The 14,430-nt window shown below is 33.0% G+C and overlaps 1 protein-coding gene across 2 annotated transcripts in view; it reads left to right on the top strand.

Moving 5' to 3' along the window:
- The window catches only part of SI (sucrase-isomaltase), a 159,608-nt gene that overhangs the window by 128,963 nt on the left and 16,215 nt on the right, over window positions 1–14,430 (top strand). For both annotated transcript variants that reach the window (XM_086674659.1, XM_086674658.1), the window contains 4 exons: window positions 1,550–1,666; window positions 3,904–3,991; window positions 4,932–5,070; window positions 13,569–13,702. In XM_086674659.1, the coding sequence (XP_086530785.1) occupies window positions 1,550–1,666; window positions 3,904–3,991; window positions 4,932–5,070; window positions 13,569–13,702 (478 nt within the window). The remainder of the gene's footprint in view (window positions 1–1,549; window positions 1,667–3,903; window positions 3,992–4,931; window positions 5,071–13,568; window positions 13,703–14,430) is intronic.

The following is a 14,430-nucleotide window of genomic DNA, read 5'->3' as shown; positions in this document are numbered from 1 at the left end:
TACCTCCAGGAACTATGAAGAGAACAAATTAAGCCTAAAACTAGCAGAAGAAAGTAAATAATAACAAATTAGAGCAGAAATAAATGAAATAAACCATATCAAGGCAACAGGAAAAAATCAGTGACACTAAGAGCAGTCAATATTTTAGGTAGGCTAAATTATAATCATTAAGTCATACAAGTTCATGTGTGAAAAATTAGAGGAGGATTCTTACATTAAAACTTACCAGATTATTTCTAGAGTTGAGCCAAAGAATTACTAAACAATATTCTTTAGGAAAAAAATCAGAGTCTCAATTGCAGGTATTACCTTGGGTAATATTAGCAACAGTAGATAGGAAGGCATGGCTTCTATATATAGATTTGGGGGGTAGGAATCCCTTCAATTTACAACGGTTTATGTATAATCACTGGCATAATCTAACACAAAAAGTACAGAGAATCTTGGATCACATATAACCGATGAAATTTCTATATGTAATTAATGATTTGCATTAAAAGAATGAAAGCAGCCACCTAAAAGAATAAAGCAAACAGAAAAATGAATAAATTGTGGAAAGAGCAAAATAGATCTTAAACAAAACATGACATTAATTTCTTACTTATTTTTCATTATACTCTAGGGACCTAACATAAAAAATATTTGTTGACTATACCTACTGAGCCTTCTTTCCTTATGAGTAAAAGTAATTATTGATCATAATGATATAATGAATTTCCCTTCAGTCCTAAAAGTATCTATGATATATATGTGTGTTTTATAAATCCTTATATTCCCTACCCTTTGCATTTTCTCTATGCACAGTGCCATCCCATACCCTATTCATAGAGAAGACTATCCTGGCAGTTACTACATACTATTAAAGTGTGGCAGGAAAGCATGCAGGTGATGCCATGTTTTTCAGGAAATTGGTTTACTTGCAGAAGGTCAGTCCTCAGCTAGCACAGACTTTGACCTCGGAATTTATATGGGTAGGCTGACAAGTAGGGAATGTTCTTGGTAGGGAAAGGAGTAAATCACCTCTTTTCTGGTTAGGTCGGAACGATTAGATATGAGAGAGAAAGACAAACAGTTGGGGTAGTGAAGCTATATATTACTGGTCCTAGAAGGACAGAAATCTGGGTAAACAAAATTTTATCAGATAAACGGGCTAAACAAAAGCCTTTTTCTTACCTATCATGCTCCAAAAAAGTAAATATGCAGTATAGGTCTCTAAGGACACAAAGAAAAAATTTCCTAAAACTGTAAGAAACACTGAAAATATATTTCTATGTTGTGAACTTTTTTTTTGACAGTTCAAAAAAAGGACCCCATAAGGACCCCAGTGCTATTCCCTTCTCACTCCATGTATCTCTCTCTCTCTCTTTTACTCTTTGTTGTTGGGGTGGTAGAGGGAAATAATATATGTTAATGTAATTAAAGTTAGGATCAGGTTGCCTTCATTATCATTTGTGCACAACTTGTGAATCAGACAGATAAATGTTGGACTTAGACACTCATGGTCTCTCTTTTGACTTCCTACATATAGGCCTGAATTTTGTTTTTACAGGTTTCCAGAGCTCATGTAGCTTTTCCAGATTTTTTCAGGAATTCCACAGCAGAGTGGTGGGCAAAGGAAATTATAGATTTCTACAATAACCAGATGAAGTTTGATGGCTTGTGGATTGTAAGTAAACTTTGAGCAATTTATATTTTAAGTTGTTATTGTTTTAATTTATTGTGTAGTGATTCAACAAAATTATTACTCGATTCAGACACATTGTAGTTAAATTTACAAAATATAGAGATAAGAAAAAAAAATACTAAAAGCAGCAAGACAAAAGAAGTCCCTAACTTAAAGGGAAGACAAATAAGGTTAGCAGATATCTCCACAGAAAATAGGCAGGCCAGAAGAGATTGGCATGATATATTTACTATACATAATGAAAAAAAAATATGCAACCAAGAATACTCTATCCAGCAAGGCTATCATTCAGAATAGGAGGAAAGAGAGAGTTTCCCAGGAAAAAACAAAAACTAAAGGAGTTGGTGACCACTAAACAAGCCCTTAAAGAAATATTAAAGGATACTGAATGGGAAAGAAAGACCAAAAGCACAAAGACTAAAGAGGAACAGAGAAATCTCCAGAAACAACAACTTTACAGGTAATGCAATGGCACTAAATTCATGTCTATCAATAATCACTCTGAATATAAATGGACTAAATATTCCAATGAAAAGACATAGGGTATCAGAATGGACACAAAACCAAGACCCATCTATATTGCTGCCTACAAGAGATTAAGTTTAGACCTAAAAACACCTGAAGATTGAAAGTGAAGGGATGGAGAACCATCTAACATACTAATGGATGTTAAAAGAAAGCCAGAGTAACCATACTTACATCAGACAAACTAGATTTTAAAACAAAGACTGTAAAAAGAGATGAAGAAGGGCACCATATCATAATAAAGTGGTCTATCCATCAAGAAAATCTAACAATTTTAAATATTTATGCCCCCATCTTGAAGTATCCTAATATGTAAATCAATTAATAACAAACATGAGGAAACTCATTGATAACAATACAGTAATAGTAGGGGACTTTAATACCCCACTAACAACAATGGACAGATCATCTAAGCAGCAAATCTAAAAGGGAACAATGGCTTTTAATGACACACTGTACCAGATGAACTTAACAGATACATTCAGAACTTTTCATCCTAAATCAGCAAAATACACATTCTTTTTGAGTATCCATGGAACATTCTCCAGAATAGATCACATAGTAGGTTACAAATCAGGCCTCAACGAGTACAAAAAGATAGAGATTGTACCCTGCATATTTTTAGACCACAACGCTAAGAAACCTGAAGTTAACCACAAGAAAAAATTTGGAAAGACCACAAGTACATGGAGGATAAAGAACATCCAACTAAATAACGAATGGACCAACCAGGAAATTAAATAAGAAATTTAAAAAAAACATGGAAACAAATGAAAATGAAAACATGACAGTCCAAAACCTTTGGGGTGCAGCAAAAATGGTCATAAGAAGGAAGAATATAGCAATAAATGCCTACCTCAAGAAGCAAGAAAAATCATAAAAATGGCCTAACCTTACACCTGAAGGAACTAGAAAAAGAAGAACAAATGAAGCCGAAGGCCACCAGAAGAAAAATAATAAAGACTAGAGCAGAAATAATATGCAAAACACCTATATCACTGTACATAAAACTCCATCTAATTGAACATAGTGGGGAAAAGATTGAGAGAGAAGAAAACAATGAAATATACTCTTAACTATGAGAACAAATGGAGAGTTGTTGAAGAGGAGGCCGGCTAGGGGATAGGTGATAGGTGATGGGTTATAGGAAGGGCACTGTTTGTGATGAGCACTGGGTGTCGTATGTAAGTCACGAATCACTAAATTCTATACTTGAAACATAAATAAATAAATAAACAAACAAACAAACAAACAAATAACGTTCCTGTGTGCATAAACTATACTCTGTGGTTTTAAAGCCACAAACCATTGTTTTGTTTTGTTTTGTTTTGTTTTGTTTTGTTTTGTTTTGTTTTTCAAAAGCGATAGAAGGCACTGGGGCAGGAGAGGAGAGGACATGGGAGAATATACACTACTATAATTTTATGTCTAGAAAACAATTCACTTTTTTATGTGTATTATATGTACAGAGAAGAGTAGGCCATTTTATGTTTTACAAAGGAGTCATGAAATGTAAAAAAGAAACACTGAGCTAAACTAACTCTTTAGTATTGAGATGTCTTATATTTTTGCTTTAGAACGGTAAATGTGCCGTTACTCAAATATGCTGCTTTAATTTATTGGTTTTCTGAATTAGTTCCTTTAAGAATATATGCTCTACTTTATTTTTTGTTTACTTTTATCTCTTTTTTTAGGATATGAATGAACCATCCAGTTTTGTACACGGAACAGTTACTAATCAATGCAGAAATAAAGAGTTAAATTATCCACCTTATGTCCCAGGTACAATTTTGTTGCTACACTTTTGATGTTATTGCTATTTATTAATCGGGTTTATATACTTTATGATGTAGGGAACTGGATTCACATTCCCAATTCACACTACCCATCTACACATTGACTCACATCACACCTCAACCCATTCCCAATACTATTTAACATTATTTTGAAAAGAAAAATCAAGGAACATATTTTATTTATATGTACATATTCTTATGCATGTTTGAAATTGTTACTTTGATTTTCTTAAGAACCTTCCCAGATTTGAAAATTGTCAGTATTCCTCAAGATTAAAAAAAAAAAACACTTTTAAAAGACTTATTTCTAAATTTTTCTTTATTAGGAAAAAATGAAACAATACTAACAGTACTTCTTTGGTTGTCCCTGACCCAGGAGACAAGGATCCAGTTGCTCAGTATTCATCCTCATACTCTTATGTAGTCAGTAAACCTCATAAACTTTTGATATCTAAAGTGATGGCAAAACTCTGAAAAAATGCATCATTAGCTGAGAAAAAGTGTGTCAAAGAATAATGTTGTTATTGCATTGCCTGGTTCTTAACCCCAGGGCTTCATGTTACTGAATGGATTTTTTATCAAAATCTATTTAATCAATATAATCTGAGTGCATAAAATATTGTAGGCATTTAGGAGTATGCTTATCTTTCAGGGTTTTATTAATTCATGTTAATTCTTAATATTTGTGTTGCTGAATACAGTAAATTTTTTCACAGATTTTTTCAGTTACAGGTATAAGTGCAGCTATAATCACAGATTATTTTTCACTTTAATTAGCAGAGACAAAGTGTACAAATGATTAGAAAACAATATTATTTTAAAACAATGGTTAATATTTTTGCCAAAAGAATATATAGTTATTATTTAGACATTCAAATATAGGGTAATTTATAATATATTAATATTTTCCCATTGGTTCTCCCCAGAAATCACAAAAAGAACAAATGGATTACATTTCAGAACTATGTGTATGGAAACTGAACAGATTCTTAGTGATGGATCATCCGTTTTGCATTATGATGTTCACAATCTATATGGATGGTCACAAATGAAACCTACTTATGAGTAAGTGGTGTTCATAATTATCTTTTTTGACTCTTTATTATCTTTTAGATTAATGTTCCCTACTTTCAGAGTTCTTCCCTGCTGACCTTTTCTGGTAGCAATTTCTTACCCAATGTTCTCTGTAACTTACTTGGTCCTTTATGACACTTAGAATTATTATGTGTCTCAGGGCACCTGGGTGGCTCAGTTGGTTGGGCATCAGACTTTGGCTCAGGTCATGATCTCCCAATGTGGGTTTGAGCCCATCATTGGGCTCTGTGCTGACAGCTCAGAACCTGGAGCCTGCTTCCGATTCTGTGTCTCCTCTCTCTCTGCCCACCCCCCCCGGACTCATGCTCAGGGGGCCTCTCTCTCTCTCTCTCTCTCAAAAATAAACATTAAAAGAAATTTTAAAAAAAGAATTATTATGTGTGTCTCTCTCTGTCTCTCTGTCTCTCTCTTTCTCTCTTCAAATGTATCATTTATCATTGCTTTAAATTTTCATCCTATTCCAAAAGGTATCCTGAACAATGTTATTTTTATCTTTCCTAGCTCATAGTGGCAGTGCCTAACAAATAATTGGTATGCAATAAATAGTTGTGAATGTATAAATGAGTAAACAATGTATAGTTTGATGTCATTAATTAAGGCATTAAAGATAGGGTAAATCATGGGGCACCTGGGTGGCTCAGTCGGTTGAGCGTCCGACTTCTGCTCGGGTCAGGAGCTCACAGTTGACGAGTTCGAGCCCGGTGTCGGGCTCTGCGCTGACAGCTCAGAGCCTGGAGCCTGCTTCGGAGTCTGTGTCTCCCTCTCTCTCTGCCTCTCCCCCGCTCATGCTCTGTCCCTTTCTGTCTCAAAAATAAAGATAAACATTAAAAATAAATAAATAAATAAATAAATAAATAAATAAATAAATAAGGGTAAATCAGTTAAGTCCAATATTACCAAATTAGAATATGTATAAGTGAACTTTATTTAATGTCCACATTAAACCAACTTTTATGTGAGGCCGGTGATAATGGAACACAAACCATCCTTTGAATATCAAGTCTTTATTAGCACTGTGCAATAAGACTTTTTGTAATGATAGAAATGTTTTATAATTCTGAGTTGTCCAAAATGGTATATGCTAGCCATATATGGCTGTTGAACAATATGGCTACTGTGACTCAGGAAAGGAATTTTAAGTTTTATTTAGTTTTAATAATTTAAATTTAAATTAGTCCCATGTGGCTAATGTGCACCATACTACACAGTGCAGTTTTAGGTCACTGGCTCTTAATTACACAGTATATCACCTGGAGATTTTTAATAAATGTATTGATTTAATTGGTTTGTACTACAGCCTAAGAGCTGAATTAAAAAAAAAAATAATGTTTATTTATTTTTGAGAGTGAGATAGACAGAGCATGAGCAGGGGAGGGGCAGAGAGAGAGGGAGACACAGAATCTGAAGCATGCTCCAGGCTCTGAGCTGTCAACACAGAACCGGATGTGGGGCTCAAACTCACAAACCATGACCTGAGCTGAAGTCAGACACTCCACTGACTGAGACACCCAGGTGTCCCTTAAGATCTGAATTTTAAAGAATTTTTCCAGGTAGTACCAATGTGCATCTAGATTTGAAAAACACAGCTCTAGTATATAACTGTAGTTGGTAAAACACATTGAAAAGCATTTTGGAGTAAAGAGTATGAGTAATATTTCTTCACTTAGTGAAACATGCTTATCTTATTTGTAGCACCAAACTTTTTCAACCTGGTAGAGGTGAATTATTTAAGATATTATTACATGAATGAATTACCACATATTTGTTCACCAAATTCCAATGTAGTGACACTAAAATCATGTAGAAAGACTAGGAAATGCCATTTTTAAGAGTAAACAAATTGGTCTTTACAATGCTTTTTTAAAAATTTTTTTAATGTTTTTATTCATTTTTGGAGAGACAGAGAGAGAGACAGACTGTGAGTGGAGGAGAGGCAGAGAGAGAGGGAGACACAGAGTCCCAAGCAGACTCCAGGCTCTGAGCTGTCAGCACAGAGCCTGATGTGGGGCCCGAACTTATGAGCTGTGAAATCATGACCTGACCCAAAGTCAGACACTTAACTGACTGAGCCACCCAGGAGCCCCTACGATGCTTTTTTATTGGAACAAATGCTTCTTTAGATTAACCTTACTGGAACATAATTTTGGAGCACATTTATCCTCACTTTTTAATCTTCAGCTGACCTCATTTTATCATAAAGATATTAAAAAGAACAAAAATATTGAGAATTCACTGATAATCCTGTTGGCAAAACTTACACATTTTGAGATCAAACTATGTAGTTTAAAGGAAATTGAAAAAAAAATTATTCACTGAGGTAGTGAATTGAACTTGGGAACACCTTTTATGGTTCCTAACACACTGGAAGATGCTTAGTAAATTTAGAGACATGCAGGTAAATTTTTAAATAGTTGATATTCAAAGGTAATTAGGGATATTGAAAGTACATTTTACTCTTAAATAGCAAACATTATGAGGAAGCGATCAATACAATCTTCCAAAGAACATTTTGTGATTTAAAGACATTATACATTTCTTGGGGCGCCTGGGTGGCTCAGTCGGTTGAGTGACCGACCGACTTTGGCTCAGGCCATGATCTCGCAGTTTGTGAGTTCGAGCCCTGCGTCAGGCTCTGTGCTGACAGCTCAGAGCCTGGAGCCTACTTCAGATTCTATGTCTCCCCCTCTCTCTACCCCTCCCCTGCTCATGCTCTGTGTCTCTCTGTCTCTCAATAATAAATAAATGTTAAAAAAAAAAAATAAAAAATAAAGACATTATACATTTCTTTAAAGTGTTAGTTCATAAAATTTTCAGTAAGTGTTTCATTTGTTATTTAAATTAAGCAGATTAATGAATTTTAAATGTTGAGTTAAATAGCTCAGTTTACACATACCCATAGTCTTTTCATATGTTTTAGATACTTTCTTAATATTTATTTTTTGCAGTAATATTAGAAAAAAATATTGAACTTTCCTTCAGAAATTTTAGAGATTAAATATAGTCAAATTTTTAAAGACCTTGACAAATGTAAAAGGATGCTATAAGTAAATTATATTTACACTGAAGCAAAGGACGGATAGTAAAGACTTTTTATTTACCATTGGAGGAGAGTGAAAGGATTAAAAACATAATATGTTTCTTTATGTTATCCAGACTGTAGCATTTTATTGTTTCCTTTTTTGATTCATTTTGTGTCTTTCAAAAACGGTACACATTTGACATTCAACTAGTTCTTGCTACTGTGCTCTTCACTAAACATGTCACAAACAAGCAAAGCAAGGAAAGAATACAATGAGGGGATTCAGAAACAGAAGATAAATAATCAGCTTGAGAAATTGTAAATGGTTTTAGAGGAAGGACCTTGGCTACCAGTTGCAAATGAAAAGTTTCATATGTAAATGCCATACAAAAACTTTCAGTCTTCAATAGATCTCTCTTATTATTTAAAATTCAATCTTGTTGGGGCGCCTGGGTGGCGCAGTCGGTTAAGCGTCCGACTTCAGCCAGGTCACGATCTCGCGGTCCGTGAGTTCGAGCCCCGCGTCAGGCTCTGGGCTGATGGCTTGGAGCCTGGAGCCTGTTTCTCATTCTGTGTCTCCCTCTCTCTCTGCCCCTCCCCCGTTCATGCTCTGTCTCTCTCTGTCCCAAAAAAAATAAATAAACGTTGAAAAAAAATAAAATTCAATCTTGCACTGAAACAAGCAAAGGCTGTGCTTCAAATGTATAAATAAATACACTTTAAAAACTACCTCAAAGTGTGTGTTCGAATTTGAGAGAATTATTCAATGATTATATGACTATATATTTCATATTTTCAACTTCAATAAATACCTGGAATGATTTTAGAGATTACTACATTGTTTTTTCATTAGAAAGGATACAGAAAAATCAAAATCTTCTGTCTCCTTTTGGAAATTCAGGTGGTGTTAAAGATACAATTTTTAAATAAATGCCACAGATTTTTGTAATCATAATTTAGAATGGAGTAAAAATCAATAATTGCAAGTTATTTTTTTAGGTATTTCTATAGACTGGGTTAAATGGCAAATTAAAACATCATATTCTACTTCTTTCTATGTTTAATGTATCTAACTGGAAAAATAAAGGTGCTTTTTTGGGAGGATTATGTACTATAGGAAGTGGCCTCTTGTAAATTTTTTTTTAACAAAAAATAAGGTTGGTAGATAAAAACAAACACAATATAGCTCGCCCTTCCAATAATTTTGACATTTTCTTGTTTACAACTGTAAGTTTCTGTTAATTAGCTATTAGTCATTGGAATAGATACTGGACATATGTCTCTTAGACATTAATTTCTGATTAAGATGGCTGAGCTGAACATTGATGTAGCTGGTATCAATGCTTATTTAAAAAATTGAGATCTGGGGCACCTGGGTGGCTCAGTAGTCTGAGCTCTTAATTTCAGCTTGGGTCACGATACCAGATCTCATGGTTCAAGCCCCAAGGCTCACTGACAGTGTGGAGCCTGCTTGGAATTCTCTCTCTCTGCCCCTCCCCAACTCATGCAGGCTCTCTCCCTCTCAAAGTAAATAAATAAACTTTAAAAAAAAATTGAGATCTGAATCCATAAAGCTATTTCCATGGTTTAGCCCTTCACATTATCTTCTCAATTACGGAAATTTCAAATTTAAATTTTATTATACACTCAAAAACAATGGAAATATTTCAGAAATGGGTACATTACTATTTCTAATGGATATTAAATATATAATACTGAATTATTTGCTTTCTAAAAAGTAATTCAATGAAATATCTTTAGTTTTCAATGAATTTGTTTAAATAAATATTGAGAAAAATACTCCTGCAATAACTTTATTTACTCTAAGCAACACTGGTCAATATTCTAAAATAATTTAATGCCACCCAGAGACAGAAGTATCTGGAGTATAGTTATCAATTGATTTCATCAGTAATTAAAAACAATAGCCAATTGAATAATTTCAAATTATTATCTTTAGTACCCATGGTGAAAATAAATATATTCATTTTGAAGATTTAAAATATATTTAAAAGTTTCAATTTAATATTTTCCTTTCACATTATCCACTTTTGTAATATATATCATATATATTACATGTATATACAATATATGTATGGATATACATATACATATATCCATACATATATTGTATATAATATATATTAAAAATCATTTTTAAGATATTTAAAATTAAATTAAATATTTAAAATTAAAATTACATGTATATACAATATATGTATGGATATACATATACATATATGGATATGTATATATCCATACATATATTGTATATAATATATATTAAAAATCATTTTTAAGATATTTAAAATATTTAATATTTAAGATATATATATACATATATACAATATATGTATATATCCATACATATATTGTATATAATATATATTAAAAATCATTTTTAAGAAGGCTTAGTTATATATTCTATACAATATAATATAATGTAATGTAATATAATGTAATAATATAATATAAATACTAATACTCATTTTTTAAGAAAGATTTTTTCCCAGTAACTTAAGATAAATTTAGAAGTTTTTAAATCCTTTTCAAAAAAGTGCTCATGTAGGTGACTAAAAACATACAATAAAAATACTTCCATAACACAACATTGCAATCCTTTGTATTAGCTAAATTTTTCAGAATCAAGTGGTAACAAAGGACAAACTGTCCTACAGGTGAAAAGTGTTTCTTAAAATTGAGCTAAATTCATTATGACTAAACCATTTTTAAAGTTAGAACATGTCAAAAATATTTGGAAAATATTTATAGTGATGGGATTTTAAATTATATATTTAGTGGCAGCAAGTATTTCCCAAAGTTTTGTTCTTGATTCATTGAAGGGTTACAGAGAAGATTCTTCTAATGTAAGAAGTTAACTCTTTCTTAGGAGAAAATTATTATAAAAATACCTAATGCAGAATTTTTCTCAGTCAGATATCTAATAAGGCATATGTTCAGTTATTGATTTAAAGCCTAAGTAAATAATTTTTGCAAAAGTAAGACATACAGCAGAAAAAAAATTCTTTAAGAATATATATTTCTTGGGGCGCCTGGGTGGCACAGTCGGTTAAGCGTCCGACTTCAGCCAGGTCACGATCTCGCGGTCCGGGAGTTCGAGCCCCGCGTCAGGCTCTGGGCTGATGGCTCGGAGCCTGGAGCCTGTTTCCGATTCTGTGTCTCCCTCTCTCTCTGCCCCTCCCCTGTTCATGCTCTGTCTCTCTCTGTCCCAAAAATAAATAAACGTTGAAAAAAAAAATTAAAAAAAAAAAAAGAAAGAATATATATTTCTTGAATGTTAAAAATTGGGGACAGTTCTATCCCTTTAGATAATTTTTTTATTAGTTAAATGAAATCAATTTTGTTTTCAAATTAATTAAAATTAGAATCTATGTTTCACATATATTTTTAGATTGATCATATGATATTTTATTCTCTACATCAATAATCATTCTTTTTTTTAAGTTTATGTATTTTGAGAGAGAGCCCACGGGGGAGGGGCAGAGAGAGAGCGAGAGAGAGAGACAGAGAGAGAGAGAGAGAGAGAGATGGAGAATCCCAACCCAGGCAGTCTCCACATTGTCAGCACAGAGCCTGACACAGGGTTAAACTCAAGAACCATGAGGGGTGCCTGGGTGGCGCAGTCGGTTAAGCGTCCGACTTCAGCCAGGTCACGATGTTGTGGTCCGTGAGTTTGAGCCCCGCGTCAGGCTCTGGGCTGATGGCTCAGAGCCTGGAGCCTGTTTCCAATTCTGTGTCTCCCTCTCTCTCTGCCCCTCCCCCGTTCATGCTCTGTCTCTCTCTGTCCCAAAAATAAATAAATGTTGAAAAAAAAAATTTTTTTAACTCAAGAACCATGAGATCATGACCTGAGCCAAAATCAGGAGTCAGTTGCTTAACTGACTGAGCCACCCAGGTGTCCCAGTAATCAGTCATTTCTTGTGAAATGTCAGCAAATATATGTAATGTATGTTAAGTATATTAATGTACCTAAATAGACTTGATCCTTTATATTTATTATAGAATATTAAGCACTGAAGATGATTTTCTTATTGATCTGTTTAAAGATGGACATACATACAAGTAGGAAATTTTAAGTTAGCAAATACAATATGGTGTTTATTATTAACAGATAGTTCAATGTATCACATGTCCATTGAAAACACTTTCAGTTTTCTGTAACTTTGATTGGAGAAATTCATTAATCCAAAAACTTCTTGAGTTACTATTATATGCTAAGACTGTATTAGGTGTAAAAAGTACAAAGAAGATTAAGACATTATCTTTAACATCAAGAATTTCAGGGTCTCATTAAAGAAACTTTATATATGAAGCCATCAGTACAAACACTGTGATCCATGCTGTAATAAGAAAATGATTGGAAAGTCTGCCTAATTAGGTATTTGAAGAATTTTTTTCCTGAAATAGTTCTATTCATATGCAGTTGATTTCAAACAGTATAAAAATAAACATTTTACTTCCAATTAATAGTGGAAAATTTTTCGGGGCATCTGGGTGACTCAGTTGGTTGAGCATCAGACTCTTGATTTTTGCTCAGGTCATGATCCCAGGGTTGTAGGATCCAGTTCCTCATCAGGCTGCAGGCTGAACGTGGAATCTGCTTAAGATTCTCTTGCTCTCTCCCTCTGCTGCCTCTTCCTTGCTCACTCTCTCTCAAATAAAATAATAGTAGAATATTTTTTTCTACCTTAGATGCTCTTATAGTATCACACACAGAGAGAGAGAAAGATGCAGATAATGTAAAATAATGCATTATTATATTATTTTTAGCACTAGAATGTGTTTTAAAATGAATAGTAAATCATTTAAAGTCACTGTTCCAAGACTGAGGAGGGGAGAGAACAAAAAGAAATATAATGTAATTTGTAAAATTCATTCTCTTGAGATATGGCTTGGATAGATTCTGTGCTTGAAATAAAACAACTACTTTTATTTTCACCACCCAAAATTTCACTCCCTTTAATATACCCTCTAAAACAGGGAATACTATAGCAAAGATTCTCTGTTGAGTAATGTGGAGATTAAGTGTTGACAAGCTATAATTGAGAAGGGTTAGAGCAATCAATAGTTAGAGCGTATTCAAGAGAACATATTTAAGTAGAATTAAATGAATTCATTCAGAAAACTTAAGATATAATTAGTTACCTGATTTGATAACTTCAATAGTTGACTTAACTTGTATTCATTGAACAAATAAAGGCCACTTAGGCATGTCAGTCTGATAAATGTTGGAAGGGAAGAAAAATGTCCTTTATGTCTATGAGAATTTTATAGTATAATGAAAGAAGACTCACTTATAAAGCTAGTTGTAATAAGAGATAACAAAGACACCATAAAAAACACATCTTTTTAATGAAATGCTCATAAGTAGAAATATCTGAAAAATACCTCATGTAAGAACTCATAGATCCTTCTCCATCTATATTAGTGCATTGCAGAAGACAACTGGCAAAAGAGGAATTGTTATTTCTCGTTCAACATATCCTACTGGTGGACAATGGGGAGGACACTGGCTTGGAGACAACTATGCACAGTGGGACAATTTGGACAAATCAATCATTGGTATGTGAGTCACCATCTTTATCATTACTCCTTTGCGTTTTCTGTTAAGTATTCACTTTTTCTGGTAATAGTTTATATACTTTATAAGTCCTTCTCAGAAACATGCTTTTCACATCATATTTTATGGCAAATAGCATCATGAAAATGTAGTGTGCCAGAAAGTAGGAGCTGGGATGCTTTCTAGAAACTAATAATATCCAAATAGTTTATTTTGAGATAGTAATTTCATCCCTTTTGGTCTCAGTTCCCCAGGAAAAAGGCAGGAGCTGGGAAAATAACATGTGGAGCTAAGAATAGAAATGGGTCGAAATTCTAGATTCTAGGGAATAAGAATCACTCATAGATGCTAAAGAATGAAACATTTCTAACCAAATTTTGAAAGAGTGTTTTGACAATTGTTAGGTAAATAAGATATTATCGTTTTAAAGGGGAAATTGATACTTTTCATTTCAGATCTAGTCTTAAAATTACTTTACGTTTATATTAGGATTCAAGGAAATAATGTTACTACTTTAAAAGAAGAACTGGGATATCACATGAATCCTGTTTTATTGAAGTGATCTCAGAGGATTGTATTTAATGAGGATAATTCTTATTTGTTTGTTTTTTTCCAAATAATGAGGCCTATGGTTAAATAATTACATAGATAGCCTTTTATATTATATTATATTATATTATATTATATTATATTATATTATATTATATTATATTATGTTATATTATTTTCT

The sequence above is a fragment of the Puma concolor genome, chromosome C2 (assembly GCF_028749965.1).
Source record: "Puma concolor isolate L17-30 chromosome C2, mPumCon1.1.hap2, whole genome shotgun sequence".
Lineage (NCBI taxonomy): Eukaryota > Metazoa > Chordata > Mammalia > Carnivora > Felidae > Puma > Puma concolor.
Note: the sequence above shows the minus strand (reverse complement) of the source record. Positions and strands in the feature narration are given on the sequence as shown.